The sequence below is a fragment of the Boleophthalmus pectinirostris genome, unplaced genomic scaffold, assembly GCF_026225935.1.
Source record: "Boleophthalmus pectinirostris isolate CB_2022bp ecotype Guang Dong unplaced genomic scaffold, ASM2622593v1 HiC_scaffold_2, whole genome shotgun sequence".
NCBI classification, from domain to species: domain Eukaryota; kingdom Metazoa; phylum Chordata; class Actinopteri; order Gobiiformes; family Gobiidae; genus Boleophthalmus; species Boleophthalmus pectinirostris.
Genome location: NW_026571152.1, coordinates 19893973 through 19914065, shown reverse-complemented (window position 1 = coordinate 19914065; position 20093 = coordinate 19893973). Strand labels below are relative to the sequence as shown.

General features: G+C 37.0%; 1 protein-coding gene across 1 annotated transcript in view; it reads left to right on the top strand.

Annotated features, from left to right (window-relative positions):
• grm8b (glutamate receptor, metabotropic 8b) overlaps positions 1–20093 on the top strand; it is a 105569-nt gene that overhangs the window by 23615 nt on the left and 61861 nt on the right. Inside the window, exon 2 of the mRNA XM_020934311.2 lies at positions 5222–5438. Within this exon, the coding sequence (XP_020789970.1) occupies positions 5222–5438 (217 nt within the window). The remainder of the gene's footprint in view (positions 1–5221; positions 5439–20093) is intronic.

The following is a 20093-nucleotide window of genomic DNA, read 5'->3' as shown; positions in this document are numbered from 1 at the left end:
ATAAATACTGTAAGTGTCTTTAACAACAAGAGAAGTATGCACCATTAAGTACAATGTTTATTTTTATTTTGGTATATGGACAATGCATATTACTGACCATCTTATTAGCCAATCAATCTGAAATGGACTATTGCTTTAAGCTTGCCTGGAGCGTTACAGATAGCACATGTCAAAACCTATTGCTTCTCAATGCAAGTTCAGACCTTTGTGTAATCCATTCAATTTGTTTGTTTCGTATTAGAGTCTGTGATGAGTCCATGATTTATTATTCATGAGGTTAAATAGATATACATTTCTTCCGGCTGCGGAAAGGCTCCTATCACTTGGCCTACTTTATAGTCAGTGGTTTTACTACTCAGTCGCCATGCATGCTACAATATTATTTTTCTTTTACTGAATGTCAGAGGTCGGTAGGCAAGGCAGTGGTCCAAGAAATGACTAAAGTGAGAGTAAAAATGTATCTGGGAAAACTCAACTCAAGTAAGAGTAACTTAAAGAGTAACCTTTGGGACGTAACATCTGATTTATGGTTTGAATTGAATGTAATTTGATGAACAAAACATTAATGCACAAAATGTGTTATTGTCAAGGGACAGACAAACATGAAACAAAGTAAATTATATCTGAAGGAGCTGTGAAAGAAACACTAATCATTTTATATTGTCATCTTAAAGCTTCTGTCACTTACTCACATGGGGATAGTAACCAAAACTTTTACTAAAGTAAGGGTACTGTTAATATTACTCAAATAGAAGTAAGTATGTCGCAAGAAAGGTACACAGATTTATTTATTCTGTTCTGATTTGTTTATAAGGTGAGTCATTACTTTATACCGACTAATAAACAGTTTTTAAAGGTTTTAGTTAATAACATCCTATTTATAATTCATTGAAACATAAACAGGTCTCACTTGAGGCTGCCTTTTTTTACCCTGACCAACCAAGGCTATGTTTTTTTCCCTATATTGTTTTATATCCTAAAATTCCATTGGGTATGACTGATAAGTAGATTTACTAATCAGAAATTAGAAATGAAAGGGTAATCTGTATTAAAATGAATGGAAAGAATGGAATAGGGCTGCAAGTTTTGAGAAAAATATCCATTGTAATTTTTTGGTCATACTATGCGTTTGCGAGTATAGATTTGCGATTTATGTTTTAAAAGGAGTCTGTTCAGATTTTAACCACCTCCAGAAGAATTGACAAAAACACTGAAATATGAACCGACGAACTACACAGGAAAAACTAAAATCTAAGATTATTTGAATAACAAGATTTATGATGATGATTTAAGTAAATTCCATGTAACAAGTAAAATTATCTACCAGTGTATCTACCAAGAATTTTTGTACTTAAATATGAAAATGTATCTACTTAAGAAAAGAGAAACAACAGCTCTTTGCACTTAAAATAAGAAACAAAATCTAGTGTTGCTTGAATTAAGAAAAACACACATTCCTTTGGTGATAATTTTACTTACCAAGTTGAATCTACTCAAATAAAGTGAACAGTTTTAAGTTAAGTCATTTTAACTTACCTGGATATTACTTTTTGCTGTGTAATACAGTTAAGCTTGCAGCCCTATAGCACATATGTGGAGCCAACAGACAATTTTAGACAGACACTAGGGGATATTTGAGAGAAAATACCTTCCACATTTGACACAGCAAGAAATGAGACAACAAATAAACGGTTGTGATTGGTTTGCCAAACTTGTGAGAGGGATTATTTTCTTTGAGCAGTATCCTAGACTCTCACAACACACTCCATACAAACTGGGAGAAGGAAGGGCTCGCCAGGCTTGTGTAAATAAGTGAATTTTCCCATGACAAGACACTAAGTGATGTAACTTGGTTTGAGAAAAAAGTATGTAGAGAATTGCATGGATTAATATTACTCTATCTATCTATCTATATATATCTATATATATATATGTAATATATATATATAATGTAAAGAGTAAAAAATATAGCAGGGCACCGATATATAGATATACTATAGTGCAACACCGGAGTAGACTATGGATGTGATCAGTGATGGGAAGAATACTTTGAAAATGTATTTACTTGCAGAATACCTGCGTTAAAATGTATTTTGTAACTTATTCCGATACATGGGCCAATCAGACTACAGTACTCTGAATAGTTAGAATACCTTTACATCAACTTGCATTTAAATTATTGTGTAAAGATGCAACATAGTACTAAAACAGCTTTATTTTTGTTTCATCATATTTAAAGAATTTCCTGTCACTACTTGGAGATGGATAAATCACACATGCACTCACCACAAGAACAGAGTTGTTTATTTTTCTCTCAGAGTATGTGCAGTTTGAAGCCTAAATTACATAATCAAAAAACCTTTATGCAATCCTGTGATTTTAGAAGAGTAACTGTATTTGTAATGTCACCAAATGAAAAAAATAAATATACAGTTACTCAAAATTCAAAGTATTCTGAATATGTATTCTTGGTACATGTATTCAGTTACTTCCCAACTGTGGATGTCGTTCCCTGGAGTCCCGCCCTGGTTTAGCACTGTCATGTGACCTGTGATCATGTGACCTGTGTAACAGCTGGGTCCAGACCTCTCAGGAGGACTGGTGTGTATGTGTGTGCGCACGTGTGTGTTTGTGTGTGTGGGCCTGCGTGGATGTGTGTGTGTGTGTGCGAGTGCAGCCTTGTGTGTGTGTGTGTGTGTGTGTGCGTGTGTGTGTGTGCAGTCAGTGGAGACTGTTTGAGTGAGGGACTGCCCTGTTTGGTGAGATGTGTGGATCAGTGATGGGGCTGTAATGAGTATTCAGCTCACAGCACTGATGCTAACAAGAGGGCAAAGTCAAACAGCTGCTGTGTTACCCTCTCCTTGGTCTGTTTAGTGTCAGATATATACATAAGCAAAACACCAATAACACTTGAATGCTAGTAGAAAATGTATAGCATGTTAACAAACATTTCCTAGACACACGATTTTCTGTAGCTACCCACTTTAGTCAGAATAACTTTTATTCATCCCCAAGGGGAAATTCTTTACAAGGGGCATTATGTGACTTGGTGGGGGGGTCTGCCATCTGCCCGTCTCCATGACTTTACTTAGATTTTTCCACAGTGCGGTTTTAAACTTTGTTCTCTCTATGGGGACAAGAAGGTGGTGCTTATGCTGAGCTACATGGCCATGCTGAGTTACAGGCCGAGCATGCTCACCTATTATTATACCTATTATTTTTTTTTACAAATATTCTCACATCATTTGTAGCCAAGTGGAGCAAAGTGTCTTGCCCAAGGACATGACAACACTGAGCTCTAGTCAGAGCTGGAATTGAACCACCAACATTTTACTGTACCACTGCTGCCCAAGTTTTATCATTCAAAATTCCCTGTATGCTATTTAGTAAACTTTCTTAGCCTATAATAAAAAATGAACTGGGTAGTGTAATAGAATCTGCTGATTGTTGGCCTAAACAAACAGACAGGGAGAGATGCTGTGCTGTGATAGCATCCTCCACCAACAGCTCAGTATTTACAGTAACAGAGCTCTAACTAAGGCCTGTCTCCTCTGTGTGCCTGTGACTGACACTTGTATCGCCACGGGCCGGGAGCTGTCTTTCTCCTCTCTGGTCTTGGTCCGGTCTGAATCCTGATGAGGGACTGGCCCAAATCAGCACTGAAGGGAAATCAATCAGGCCCTCAATCGTCCTGTTAGAACCCATTATCCAGGAGCAGGCCCACTGTGCACCGGAGATGTATGAGAGACACATACTAACACAATGTATGCAGGGTGGACAGCAAGGTCAGACTGTTTGGACTGAGTTTGCCGTATTGTACTTTATAGGGCTTATAAACCTTTTGAAACTATTAACATATTTCATGTTTTGTCACTTTAAAGCTGCTTTGTGTAACTTTCTTATTCTGGTGGAATGTCCATCAAATGCTTTTCTTGATGGAGATGTTATTACTTTGTCTGGAATATGTGACAGTATGGCATTAAACTTTTCTATTTTCATGGAGTCCAAACTAGACCAAGTTCTGTGGAGAGGAAACTCAGTTTTTCTAGGTATTTTTGAGCTATCAACCACAATTGAATAAATGTAAGATAGATCTGTTTAATGCCATATTGTGGAGCATTGTAGGCAGGGCAATGACATATCCATAGAAACAAGAAGGTGACAGACCCCCAACTGAAAAGTTTCACAGGGCACCTTTAGTGCAAGTAGAATATTCTGAAAATTTAGAATTTTTGGAGCACTGTCTCAAGTCTCAAATGCCGAACAAAACAGGATTACTTAAATATGCATGAATCAATCAAAAATACGAACAAAGTAAGATGATGAGAGAACATAATTATTATATAATTAAAACCAAGTACATTTTGCATAATTTGTCTCCAATTATGTATTCGTACAGAAACACGTCATTGTAAAGTTTTGTCAAAGAGGGTGGTTCTGGCTGGTCAGGTAACAAGATCTAGATATGGGCCTTCAGGAACATTTCTGAGGTAGATGGCCAGATTTTACCTACCTTCAAGGCACTCAAAGCACTTTATATCAAGGAACCAATCACCCATTCACACAAGTGTCTAATCCAAGAACACAGCATTAATCTTTGGGAGTTGTTAGTTAATAACACGGCTTCAGCTTCTTTCAGGGTAGTTCTTTTTGTTTTAAGGTTTTGACCTCTCTTATGGAAAACAAAACAAAACGGGGAGTGGTTTTATGCTCATTATAAAAATCAGATTCTCCAGAAACAAGAAACTGGTATGATATGCGTAACTTAAAGGTGCGCTGTGGAACTCGTCTGCTGGAAGGTCCATCATCTGCTTATCTTTATGGACATGTGTTTAGAATGTTCCACAGTATGACTATGAATCTCCATGGAGACTTGCATGCTAAATTACAAGTTAGATTTGTGGAGAGGCGATCCCAATCACAATAAGAATGGATGTATTTTTAGGCTATTTATCATATGTGTTTATTACATATATAAAAAAGAACACATGTAGTTGAATAAGACAGAGAGCAGTTTAATACCATACTATGAACAATTTTAATAAAAGCATTAACATCTCCATGGAAACAAGCAGGTTGCGGACCCCATCCAGAAAGGTTACATAGAGCACCTTTAATTTCAACAAAAAACATCAGAGAGAGCCTCATACTAGTAAATTCCCCAATAATAATTTTCCTCTTGAATGATTTGCTAAACTCTCCTCTCTCTCTATTCCCACAGATTCCTCAGATCAGTTACGCGTCCACGGCCCCTGAGCTCAGTGACAACACGCGCTATGACTTCTTCTCTCGCGTGGTGCCTCCGGACTCGTACCAGGCTCAGGCCATGCTGGACATCGTCACGGCGATGGGCTGGAACTTTGTCTCCACCTTGGCCTCGGAGGGGAACTACGGGGAGAGCGGGGTGGAGGCCTTCGTACAGACCTCCAGAGAAACAGGTAAGAGTGAGTGGTGCAGAAAGCTTTCAAAATGTTGTGATTAGTTCAGGGTGGATGTTGGAGATCACATGTGTTTAAAAGAAGACACAGAGTCAGCATTTTTTTGTGTTTTGAACTAAACATAAATCTACCTATTGTATATATTGTTTTAATTACATTATCTACTGTTTCCTAATCTTTTTTTTTTGTTGGCAACTTAAGTGCAAACAAGGTAAAGCTTTCTGGTCAAAAACACCTAAATCTTGGTTTGTGCTGCCTTCAGTGGCCTCTGCAATTTTCAGTAGTTGTGTGGATATGGGTTAGACCAGTCACACTGTTACTCTACCTCTAGACCCCGCTCCTCCTTGTCTTTTACTCTCGCCTCCAGGTACTGCCCAGTTTAGGAGCTCTATTTGAAATGAGGTTGTGGGTTTAGGTGTTTCGTCCCACTTAAGTACTAACATGTCCTTTTCATGACACCACAGAAAATTTTAGTTGCAAATGTAGAGATTGCTGTTTCTGTGCTCATTGTACTGCTATTTATTTTAGAATAGAATGATGAAATATTTATCGAAATGTGCGTTATAAATCTACTTTTGTCTCACGAAACATTTTAATCACCTATATCTGTATCACGATTAAGGATGATTAAAAGTGCTCTATGGAACTTTTATGGTGGCACTTGTCTCCATGGAGATGTAGTTGCTTTCTTGAATTCCACTGGGTACTACACTATGGCATTGTATTTATCTGTCTTTTTCATGTTTTTATTGTTAAAACTGACCAGTAACTTGAACTGGTGGTGTCGGCTGCTTATCGCCATGGAAACAGATACTTTAATGCCATAGTATAGAACATTTCAGTGAAAGCAACAACATCTCCATGAAGACAAGCGGGTGGCAGACCTCCCACAAGAGAAGTGTAATGCACTAAAGTGTTTAAAAATGCCATTTTCCAGCAATTTTTAATTATAGTTTATTACAGTAAAAACAACTTGACCATACACAGTCAACATACATTTCACAGAATAATTTAAATTTCAAAGCACTTTATTCTTTTAAAACTTTTATTAGCATTCTCGCTATGCAAATCTCCTCTTTTGCTTTCCTTTTCCTTTTTGAAGTTGCTTTAAACTGCATATTTACTTTGTATTTAACATGCAGATTGTCAAAACATCCCAATCTGGATCTTTACTACACTGTAACTCCTCACTTCCTCTCATACACCTGTTCTTCCTCATAACCCTCTTACATATGACTCTCTCTATAATCCATGCTAAAGCTGCTCCCTGACTGGGCCTCACCTGCTGAATGGGCTGTTAAATGGCTCCCAGCGGGCCCTCGCTCAGTGTGGGAGAGGGCGTCGATCAGGACCCCCGTCACCTGCTCTGATGTAATTACAGAAAAAGGTCACGAAGAGGTTATCAGGCCATTCCAGTGCTGTCATGTGTGTGGCTAATTAAAGGAACAGTCTGGAATTTTGGACATAGAGCCTCATTTCCTAGTTAGCCAGAGTGTTGGAGAGTGTCCAGTCCTTGTATTTGCAGAGGTCGCTGGTGCTAGGCTAGCGCGTGTCAATGACCATAGTTAGTCTGCCACAAAAAAAAGTCTTACCCACTCCACAAAGCACCCGAAGCAAATCTATTATTACCCCCAGACTCAGTATAAATGTCTGTGCTAATAGTATAATTTAAAAACCAACCTTGCATTTGAAGGATTTATGTCTGAGCAGCAGCAGCGAGTTGTACTTCCTGATAGAAAGCTTGGCAGTGGCGAACTGATATCACCAAGCACCTATCTTACCGGCAAAGTAAAATTCCACCGGTGCTGAGAAAATAATCAGTCAACATGCGACGATTCATGTGATGCAAGGTTAGTTTTATTTCAAACATTATTCTATCAACACAGACATTTACATCGACAGTCTGGTGCAATATTAGATTTGCTTCGGGTGCTTTGTGGAGTGGGTAAGACTGTTTTTAATGGCAGGTTAACTAGCCTGGCACCAGCGACCTCTGCATATACAAGGACTGGACACTCTCCAACACTCTGGCTAACTAGGAAATGAGGCTCTATGTCCAAAATTCCAGACTGTCCCTTTAATATTAGTGGCTGGGTTTTATAGTTTGAATATAAAGGTCTGGCACATGTTTGTTGTTATGAATGATATTGCTTTGCCTGGAATGTTCCATTATGCATACTTTACAAATCTCCATGGAGAAAAACAGTTGATGCCACCAGGCAAATTTCAAGGCAGGTTTGTGGAGAAAATAAAATATATATATTTTTTCTCCTTGGTAATATATCTGAAGCCTGAATAAATGCAAAACAGATTTACGGTTTAATGTCATACCATGGAACACTTCAGACAAACTGCATAGTGTAAAAAGTGTCATGAAAGTCACATTATTACTTCGACAATTGGCAAGAAGGCTAAATTGTTTGTTCTTTGTTTGTTTTATTTATATTTCATTTAAAATATCTCCTCAGACACACTATTTAAGTAAGGTGAGATCAGATCTGTGGCCAGTTCACAGTAAAAGTACATGATCTTGAAGGTGTTTTTGAGTGATACAAACACACAAAAACAACTGAATAAATGCGAGATTGGTAAGTTTATATGTAAAATTCCAGACAAAGCAATAACATCCTCATGGAGACAAGCATGCGGCACACCCCCCACCAAAACAGTTACATAGTGCCCTTTAACTCATACCACTAGTGTTTATGAAGTGGGTTCTAAACTTCTTTTATGTTCACATTAATATTTTATCACAGGACATTCCAATAACTTAATTTATACATAACTCACGCTTGTAGCTGCATAAAATCCCCATTGCGTTCCAAATTGCTCAAGACAAAAAACAACAGCGTACAGAATATATAAGGCCATTCAGAGCCATAGCTGCAGTTTGCATAGGCGGTTTAACATGAAAAATATGCTACATTAAAAAACGCATATTAAAGAAGCAGACAACATGTTAATGGGAGGATATGGGCCAGTGTGTGCAGTGAGATGTCTTCATGAGGCCAGATATGCAGGCTATTAGTGGTACAGATGTCCACGGCGCTGCCCAGGCCTCTGCGGAGAACCAATCACGATGGATTTCTGAATCGATTAAATGTCCCAACTCTAATGAGCGCCTTACAGGAGCTCGTGTTTCATCTTTGCAGCCACAGCGTGCTCCGGTGAGCCCAAAATAAGCAGTGCAGCTATGGGGCTAAGTGATTTCAATGGAGAATATTGGCTGTTTCGACAGTGAAAGCATTAGTGTTAAGCTAGCAAGGTGTGTAAAAAAACAGATCCTCAAATATAAAACTTTACATGGGGTAAGGATAAAACAATGGTATTTAGCACATTGTAAATAATATTCATATGCATTCATTTTTGGGTGCATTCATGGCTTTAGAGCTATGGCTGAGAATCACAGGGTCCCTATGATTTGTTACTATACACGATACATAGCTCACAATTTTGAGATGCTTTCAATAATCAATATACAATATTACACATCTATGCATGATATATATTTCAAAGAAGGAGTATTATTTTTGGAGATTTCTACCATGTTATAACGTCCTCATCAGATAAATGCCTGAAGAGGTTCCATGCATATTTTGATGTGGTTAATTTACCAATTTCTCCTGGGCCCTGTTCAAACCCTCCGTACGGTTAGCTGTTTTATTCTGTCCAACACTCAGCCTGCGTAACCCATGCTTCCACACCGCTATTCTCCATAAATATAAAGTATAGTATACTAAAGCATGATACAAAACAATACACTTCACAAACTTGATGATGTACTGATGTGCCGTAGTCACAATCTATTGATATTTCAATATTTTAGCACAGCCCTGTATATAACAGCTTTTTCAGATAGAGAAGTAAAGCAGGGTTGGATTGCCAAAGCTCAGTCAATCCTAGAGCGCTGTGCAGCTCATACTTCCAAGGTTGCAATCACTAAAATATTTCACATTTAGATGCAGACAGCACACAGCAGTCTGATGCACTAAATATTTTACAATATACTTTGTGAAAACACAAACTGAACTGTCAGGTACCCAAGCAGAAGTTATGCTTAAAGTACAAGTAGGTAACATTGTATGGGAAGTATTTGACATTTCTGAAACTTAAACACCTGTATTCAAGTAGAAACTGTAAATGACTACATCTGTTAAGTCCACATGACCTGGTGCATTTCAATTGAAGAAACGATAGGATTATATATAAGATTTATACCTGATAACTAGTGACCGAGTACATGCATTTCATGGGCGTCTCATGTCCATCGATGCAATTGTGAATCATCTTACATCCACAGTTTTATTACAAACCAATTTATGTTCAAATCCCCACCATCTCAACAGAACTGGGTCTTCCCCCTCTGCTTCTGGAGTCCATTGTGTATTCCCGAGGCATTCACGATTCCTAAGGAGATTGTGGAGAAGCTTCTCTGTGGATCTTTTGACAAAACCACCCGTCGTTCCCAGCCCCAATGCTCCTGTTTAGATGTAAACCGTATAGCAGCGAGAGCCCAACTTATCAGATGATGAAGTCCCTCAGAGCACAACACGGCTCACACATGTTAAATATGGTGTATGAGATTCCAGTTTGGGTAGTTTTAAAATGCTGATGGTGTAGAAAGCATTACAGAGCATGTGATGCTTTAATGATTTACATAAAAACAGATTAGGGGCTTCTGCTTTCCCTGGGCTGCTGCAGGGAAGACAGTAATGTATAGTTTGTCTGTAGGAGGTACTGAGGGAAACGGCTATATGCATTTAACATAAGGCTTATTTCACTCATCGCTATAGCAACAGATGAAGCTCCACTATAGCTGTGATATCGCTAAGGTGTTTAACATGTACATATGTGATGCTGGTATAATTTGCAAGATTTGACTTAATTTAAAAGTATGAGATAAATATTCAAAATATTAGCACAACAAGAAATGAACTGTGTTATACAATTTGAAACACTGTAACTGATCTTTATTGTCTTAAAAACGTTTTCAATTTAAACGATTTGCAGCGGCCCAATTATTCACAGCAATGAGTTTATCAGTATTTTCCACAACTTTCAAAAAACTAGCATGCTAACAGTGCACTTCCTCATAATCAGAATCACAACATAAAACACTTTACAATGCAGACAGTACACAGTGAACATATTTTGACCTCAAGCACTGCTTATACAATATAGGCCTATGTGTACTGGGGGAAGACTCATTTTGCTCAGTTATATGGGGATAAGACATTATTTATAGACTTTTTGAATTATTGTATAAGAATTTAAGGTTTATGGAAAAATACTGATATGACAAGTAATATTTGATAGTTATGTACTTTTGTAAGCCTATGTGGTGTGGAATTGCATACAGTTTTACTTAAACTTAACTTTAATGGTGTGGGCTGGTATGTTCCACGGTATGGCATTAAACATATCTATCTTACATTTACTGGATTACAAATGTTTTCGTGATACCTGTTCCTCCAGTATGCTGTTAAAACTATCTATCTCCTTGGAGACAAGCGGGTGATGACACCTGGTCGGATCTGTTGAGAGGCAAGCAAAGTAAGAGTGCATGCGTGTTTTAAGAAACAACATATTTATAATTTCTTATAACCATACATCTATGTTATTTGAGTTTACATAATTGTCAGCTACATGTTGACAATAAGTATTATGTTTGTGACAACATCTTTTGAACTGCTAATTTCCCTGTGGAAGAAGAGTAGAGCAGAGACAACGCAAACATACTTTAAAATGACATTTTTAGAAATGTAGGGGATATTAAATGTACATTTTTTGAAGTGCAAAATTGAAATTAGCTTTAGATAGCATTTGATAGCAAACTGAGGCAAAAAACTAATAAAAGCAGTAATGATGTCATTAATTTGCATATTAATTATAGTACACTAATGAAAATGGCGAGGGGCATGTGGGTGCAGGTACGTCCTGTTGGAGGTCTGCAGCCAGACTGTCTTGGAAAAGTTACATAGTGCCCCTTTAAAATACAATACTCATTTATTTTTTTAATGTTCTTAAAAATGTAAACTCAAGTACACTTTTTGCTCTCTTTGCACACTTGTATACACCAAAATAGTTCCTCTCTGATTTCATTTAGCATTGCGATTTGCTACTTACTTATTTGTAATTGAAATGATCCAATCGACCGCAGACCCATATCGTATCTCTTAACAGCTCCTCTCGCTCTCATCATCTAAACGTCTTTAAATGCTGACTTCCTCTCTGTGTATAATCTCATTTGACACAGAGTACAGATCTGCTCCCTTTTGGCCTGTGGAGCCTTTGAACTGTATTGCCACTGACTGTAGGCGGCTCCCCTCTCAGCCCTCTGTGCTCTGATGTTTAAGATGTGCTTCAAAATACTATCTCACAAAATACGATCTCACTCACTACCATCTAGTACAGTACAGCTCCACATCAAACAGGCTAATTAACTGAGAGAGTGAAGGTTTTTTCTTCATCTCACACATGATATTTTTTATGGCTTATTTATTCTTTTACTGATGGCTGTTTGAAAATAGAAAATAATTAAATGTTTTCCAATTTCCAAGTTTTTTTTTTTTTTTAAATAGATATTTAATTTTTTTTTTTTTTTTTTTTTTTGTATTTTAAAGCTAAATATTCAGCAATTTCTTTGTAGAATTATTATCCTGTTTAGTTGTTTGGTAAATGAGGGAAAAGTAAGCCTTCTCGAATGTGTCAAAAATATAAATGTGTTAAGAAAATAGTATTCTTTTTACAGTTGATAGCACATCCTTTTGCAGATACATACTGGAACATGTCCCTCTTCACCTATTTTTGACCAGGATAATTCTACCATTTTCTCAAATACTATTACTAAGTTGATGTTTTTTTCTGTAATTCGGTATAAACACTTGAAAAGAGTTGAAAATCAAAGTACAGGACTATGACTTGACTTGGATGAGTTTGTCTTTTGACTTGAGACCAAAAACCTGAGACTTATTTGAGACTTGCAAAACAAAAACCTAGACCCATCTCTGCAATGAGTTACCAAAATTGGTATCAAGTATTGAGCCTTTTCTTTAATATTGAAATTGCATTTGAAATTATTGTATTATAACAACAATATCAGACACTATAGACTGTCCTATTATCTGCAAGCATACACACATCTCCAGGGATCAGGAGTTGTATTGCCTTTAACCATGATGCTCCCCCTCTCCTCCTCCTCCAGTGTTAGATTAAAGAGTCTACACTTGTGTTTTTGCTGACGTGTGCTGGATCAGGGGATTCTCTTCTCTTCTTCTATTCTGAAAAAGGAGCTGGAAATAATCTGCTTTTCTTCTTTCTTCTTTGTGTGTCAAACTCTTTCTGTTAAACTAAAGCATCACAATAAGGGCAATAAATACAGTTCTGTTGGGAGTATAAAAGTTTGCTTGCATGAAATATATTTAGCTTTAAGTAATTCTTTCCATTCTGTCCAATTATGCCCAACATCTTTAATACCATCAAGTTTCCCTTGAAAACAAGATTTTATCTCTAGGTGCTAACCATGTTGTAACATTATTGGCTCACCATAAACTTTGAGTTGTATTTTGATTGATTCATGCATGTTCAAGTAATCCTGCATGGTTCTGCATTTGAGGTTTGAATGCTCAGAAAATGTTTGTTTTCACATTGTTGTTGTTAATAGTAAGTTAGTAGTTTAACACTTAATAGCGTAATATGTCTTCTTTGATAATCAGCAGATAACAACCTCAGTATCTTGTACTTATATATGACTGTGAGATCAAATATAGTCTTCTGTATATGGGATTTCCTCAGTGTTCATAAATCCAGGACAGGCCACATGTTGAAGTCCTGCTCCCTGGTTTGGCACTGTTCACTGTCCATGGTCCTGATTCTCTCTGCAGCTGAAGATCTTATGTAGGGCAGCCTATTGTGTGTGCGCCATGTTTAAGAAGCTTTGTCTAACAAGGCCAAGCAAACTTTATGAAATATACCATCATAGTTCAACTCAGCAGAACTAGTTATCAAAGTGCATGTGACAAGTTAGACTACTCATCTCTCTAAAATTAACAGAATGATATTAAGGTTTTATTAAAACAAAACAAAATCCCTGTATTACAAATATCAACATGCAACAATATTAAAAGGCCTGTATTATCCTATTTTCTGATCTGTTATAATGTTTCCTTATCAAAAACAGACCTGGAGTTGTGTATTGTTTCATTCACACATGTTCAACTAAAATCCTGCATATTTTTCTCTGAAATAGGAAACAACTTATTCCACCTTGTGATGTGATAATACAGGAAGAGCTCCACTGTGTTTTTAAACTCCAAACACCTTGACTAGAATCATTTGGATAATTTCATCCCTATAATGTCCAATCTGTACTGAACAAAAGGTAAAATGTAGCTATAAACATGAACACTACAGCTACATGACATCACAAGGTAGAACAGAGCATTTAGAACTTTGGAAATGTAGACAGACTAACAGCATGTATGAAAACTCACAGGAGTTAGTTTAGTGTAATATAGGACTTTTAACTAAACATAATGGACATTCTATTTCACACCACAAAGTTTATTATAAATCTGTAAACATCTTATCTTATAAATGTATTTTCTGCTTACAGACAGAGAAAGCAGATGTGACGTGGAGGTAGCTCCATAACTGCAAACACACTCTAAGAAATGGGCAAAAGTTACTAAATTACACAATATTTATAATAACTCATAAAAAGATATGACCACAGCTTAATATTGTTAAATTAATATTCAAAGTTTGATGATAGTGGTGTGAGCATGAGTGATGGTGGTGGTCGGAGGGGCTGATGGCGCAGATTGGCAGCCTCGCCTGTATCAGTCTGCCCCAGGGCAACTGTGGCTACAGTAGTAGCTTACCACCACTGAGTGTGGAGTGACTGAATAATGAACTGTAAAGCACTTTGGGTATCTTGAAAGGCGCTATATAAATGCAATCAATCAAACAGCCAGTAAAAATGCGTTGCTTACATGTAAATTAAACCTCTATTTTGGACAAAATGTTTTGTGTTGATGACATAGGTAGAACCAACACTACTGACAGTTTTTTGTACTTTTCTTCTCAACTTTATTCCACAAACTGCCTCTGAACTGAAGCAAAACTATGATAAATATTTACCACCGGTACTATTCTGCGAAACCAAGTCATAACACAAAACATGAAAATCTGCTATATGTACTTTAATTTTCACAGACTGAAGCTATCAGTGATGTGCCTGTGTCTTTTGATTCTGAGGTAAATGAAAATCAGACCAACCACAATGTAAAAGTACAGGCTTTGTGCAACCTGAAGGACGCTGATTCACTAGTTTGGTTCTATACATTCAGTTCTCGTTGCAGGGAAAGTGACTGTGTCTCTAGGCTGTTTCAATAGGGACACAGTCAATGAAAAGAAAAGGATGAGCTGACAGATGGGTCAAAAGAACTTGTAGAATTCTTGCACTTACTGCATAGATAGTTGCAATTACAATGGGTGATTTAAGTAATAATTATGTTAGACCATATAGAAGGAGAGTGGAAAATGTGTACATATAGAGCTAAAATGCATTAGAATAGTATAAAATATCCAAATGATGGTTCATAGTTAAAGGTGTATTGGTTACTTTTCTGGTAGAAGATCTGTCAAAAGCTTTTCTCCATGGAGATGTTATTACTTTGTCTGGAATGGTATGGTATTAAACCTTTCTATCTTCACCAAATCAGACCAAGTTATAGGTGTGATCTGTGCAGAGGCTACTCTGCTCACAGTCAGAATCCCTGTTTTTCCAAGTGTTTTTAGGTGAGAAAAAACCTGTAATTGAATAAATGTAAAGTTGAGCTGTTTAATATCATACTGTGCAACTTTCCAGGCAAAGTAATGACATCTCCATATAAACAAGCAGGTGACCCCCAACCAAAAAGTCCAGAAAGAAATTCAATATTACATTAATTTATCTTGCAGTGAGCAATTCTTCCAAAACAACAGAGAAATCAAGAGTAAACCCAAAGTCTTGTTAAATCAATGATATTTGGGAAAAAGACACGCTCATTGGTCATTTCACATTTAGAAAATCAGCAAAACACAAATAGTGCAAACCTCATTACTATCATCAGTAACATGGCTCAGGATCTTGTACTGTGCAGCAAAGACCAAGCCCATACTATTACATTGCACCAATAAGAGCAGTGTTCTGCTACTGTGCTGTCTGTGTATCCTGTGCTGCTTTGTAGGAACATTTTGTGCATTTGCTTGTTTTGTAATTGCCTCTGCTTCTGGCGCTCAGTGCCACAAAGCACTGTCTTCTTTTCTGTTGGTGCATGTCCGTTAACAGAAGCGTGATGCTCATAAACTCTTCTGCTCATTGGGCTTCATTCATGAGTTGTTTCTTAAAACATGTTCGTAACTTCCACTTTAAGAAGATGCTGAGAACTCTCTGCCAGATTCTCAAAGTATTCTTAAAATCTCAAATTCCTTCTTAAGTGACAGTTGCACCTAATTCACACCCAGCCTAACACCTCCACACTCATTTGCATTTCATTTACATAGAAAATCAATATTTATTTGGTTACAAACCTCCTCTGAACTTCCAAATATGGTCAATATGGGATTTGGTATTATGACACATGAAAGCGAGAGGGAGAGAGTGACTGAGGAATTCTGACTACAGCTGTTTTACAGTTTCAGCGGTGATTTCAAATGTCCAAACTCACATGAACACGCACAGTAAGGGAATATTTAAGTCATAAATTAATTGAAAAAAGCAGGAGCTTTCGTAGTATTTATCACGCTTTCCGCAATCGCGGACCTGCAGTAAATAGCAAGGAGAAGGGTAGTTCCAGAAGAATATTTCCAGTTAAGAAAAAGTTTTGTGAATGCCAAAAATGTTTGTAGGAAGGTCTTAAGTACAAATGTATTCATAAGAACGTGTCATAAATGAGGCCCGTTACTGTGCCTCTTCCCATTAGTGTTGATGGTCCTTGAGCACCTGTCTTTTGAGAGCTGTCCAGTGCCTCGTGGCGGCACAAGTCTGCTTTACACCACTGGGTGTATCTTGCTATACCTCTATCACATCCAAAGTAATGGAAATGCTCCCCAGGTGGGGGTGGCCTCTCCCTAACTGGCCCATGCCAAAGTGACTCTGAGCACCTCCGGAGTCCGGCTGGACAGGCCAAGAACTTTCAGCCTCTGTGGTACCTTTTTTTTTTTTTTTTTTTTTTTTTTTTTACATGAAATAAAAAAAAAAAAAAAAACAAGTATAAAGTAAGAACCAAAAGATTACAACCAACAAGAATATTAATGTTTGTCCAAAACTTTGATAACATTACGTCCTAGATTTCTCAAATAATGGATTTTGGGTGCTTCTCTATTGTACTATTCACTTTAAAGTGCACCTGTATTTTCTCCACTTTACATCTGTTTAAAATGAACCATATAAATCACACATCTCCTATTTACAAAACCCCACCTCCACCGTGGGCTCTCATCAGCGTCTCTGTGAATTTTCAATAAAAAGAAATTATAATTCACAATAATCTACCGCCTCTTTGTGGCTCGCTGTTGGAAGAATAAAAGCAACACAGGGTTCACATTGTGCGTCTGTTCTCCCATTGTGAGGGAGGAAAGTGAAGGCATCACGAGCTGCAATTATCCGAGCCTCGTTAGAGACAAGCAGCAGATGAATTAGAGCAAAGATTTATTTTATGATGGCGATGTCAACAGCTCTCCTCTCACACGGGTAAATGAGAGCCTTTTGTTGGTTTTCGAGCACCAAATGTTGAGCTAAAAAGAGCACGATTTTGTGTGTACAAATGAAAGCTACAGCCCCATGCATCACTGTCAGGGCTCAATTATAAAAAGGGTCAGCCAGCACTGTGTGCTAATAGGGCTGTTTAGGGAGTTAGGAGCGCAGGTAGGAAGGAATAATTTTAGTAGAAAAAAAAATACAATAAAAAAATTCTAATGAATAGAATCAAATCTGACTATTCTTAAATAGTTGTGAAGACCAGATGGTAATATTAAATGAACTGTATGTAATCAAATATAGTTTTTACTGATGACAATTCTAATGCTGATTTATTGTTCATTATAAAAACATTGGTGCTTTGGTTTTCAAGATGGTTGTTAGAAAGAAGTATGAGCACCACGTGTGTCTCTCATTTGGGTTGCCAGTTTCAATGGAGAGATCCAGTTGTTCTCTCTGATCTGAAAGTCACTACCTAAACACCAACTACTGCAGCCAATCATGAATGAGTGCTAGTGCAGTTTAAGCTGCTCAGTGACTGAATTCTGGAGGTTCTTTCACATAAAGCATGGCCTGTTCATATACTGAAAATGAGAAAAACTTGTATGCGTCCTCCACATGCAGGTTAAGGTTGTGATTGTAATATATATATTTTTTAAACAGTAAGAGCACAGGATACAGTTCCTACAGTTCCATATTACTGTTTTGTGTTAAAAATAACATTCTGTTGTCTAAAAAAAAAAAACTTTTTTCTTGCCTGACTAGCCAGTCCCTTCTACGTTCTGTTTGAATCTAGAAGGTTCTGGACCAGACCACACCCACTCATCTTTCTAAAGTTTTGTTAAAGCGTGTGGTTCTGGCTGTTTTTATTGTATAAGTACGCTTTGAAAACTGTTATCTAAAATCAAAACTTTTCCTTGGCTTAAAAACTCAAAGGCAAATCTCTTACCTTTTCTGCAAGTTTCTAACTTTCTCTACTTGAAATGCTATTCTTTATTTATTTATTGCATTGAGCCACAATGTTTTTGGGGGGGCAGAAAGTTAAACTTTTGAGAACTATGTGTCTGCATTAGTCATAATCTACAAAAAATCTGTGAGTAATATTATAATTTAACTTTTTGCTGGAAGTGCTGATCCCGTATTAAAACTTGGTATTAAAGGAAAAATACATTCATATTCCAGTAGGGTCTGTGTTTCCTAATTATCTTGTTTTTTCCCACATACTACAAATTGGGATTTTAGATATAATTAATCAAACTGAAGATTGGTCAATTGTGGACAAAGCTCATTATTCATTGTTGTGCCATTTGCCCAGGCCAATTTGTAGACAGTTTATCAGTAGTAGTAGTTGACTCTATTGTCTTACACCAGCTGAGAGTAATTTGATTTATTAAGAGACAATAATATCTTATCTTTTTGGATCCATCTGGTTTTAAACAATGTACAGACTCTCTACTGTAAGTTGGTGTTGGTCCCAAATTTTCAAAACTCACGTCACCCAAAGCCTATTTATTTCATAAAATAAATGAGGAAATTACATATTTGTGTGCATCTTTTGAGACAAACTAGGTTTGAATTCAATATTTAACTATAAAATGATAACCAATTTGCCTGGTGACTCGTGAATGTTATTTGTCTGTGTTATTTATGCAGAGAAATGTCAGTCTGGAGCCAAAACTAAACATGAGCGTACAATCAGATTTGTTTATATCTGTGACATTCGTGCATTGAAGGAGCTCATTGCTCACCTGTTATTTTGAATAAAATGTAATTTCTCTCACCTCAGATTAAAAGAGTTTAGTGCTTTGCTAGCTGACATCAGTCCCTGCTGTTTTTCAGTCCCTTTAATATTTTAGTTCTTTTCTTAGGGTTAGGGTTAGGGTTAGGGTTAGGGCTAACCCATATTTGTCGATTCAGACAGACCATGCATGTTCCTGATTGGCTAACTCACCTGTCTTTATAAAGTACTCACCACGTCTTTATAAAGTATTGAAGAAGTGTGTATTCTGAATCCCAGGCAAATATTCACTTTCTTATGAACCTAAATTATTTAACAGTGACCTTTATATAAAAGGTAAAATGAGTTGTAATGAGGTAGCACTCTCAAAAACACTGTTATAAAAGACATAGGCGGACTGGAGGAAAGGATCCCAGGTGACCAGGCAGAATAAGGAGGCTTTAACAACACCTGTACTTTCACATTACAGGCTTCAGTGAGCACTCCCCAAGGCCCCATTATATTTTATTACCACTAAACATTTGCCACGACCACTTAGACATGAGATATAGAGCTTGAAACATCTCAACAATCCCGTATCACCTGAAATTTATGTTGTATATGATATATTTTTGGTATTTTTATGATTGTGTTAACATACTTTCACCTCTTTTAATGGTGCACTATGTAATTTTTTAGAGACTACTTTTAATGCCATACTGTGGAACATTTCAGATGAACAATTTGTTGAATAACAGTTTTGTTTTGTTTTTAATTGCTAGAAGAAATACTTTGAAAGACATTAATTCTTACTGTGAGATGGAGCTGACCTGTAATTTGGCTTTGTAAAAACATCTAAATGTTTAATGCCATACTGTAGCATAGTGAAAAAGTTACATAATGCACCTTTAACTTCACTTATCATTTATTTAGGGCTCACTAGGACTCATTGAGGAGAAATTATGAATGACGCAGAGGTGCATACTATCCATGGCTTTTAGATGAATAACAATCTAGCACTGTTGTCATAGTAATTAACAAATCAACGGAACATATATTTTGAATGGGAAAAATGTCAAAATGTCACTTATTAACAGGAAGCTGAAACCCATGAAAAGACATTGGAACCGCTTAGATAAAAATATATTGTCCATCCACTCATTTATCCAGGCATGGGCCCGCTCCAAGCCTCCAT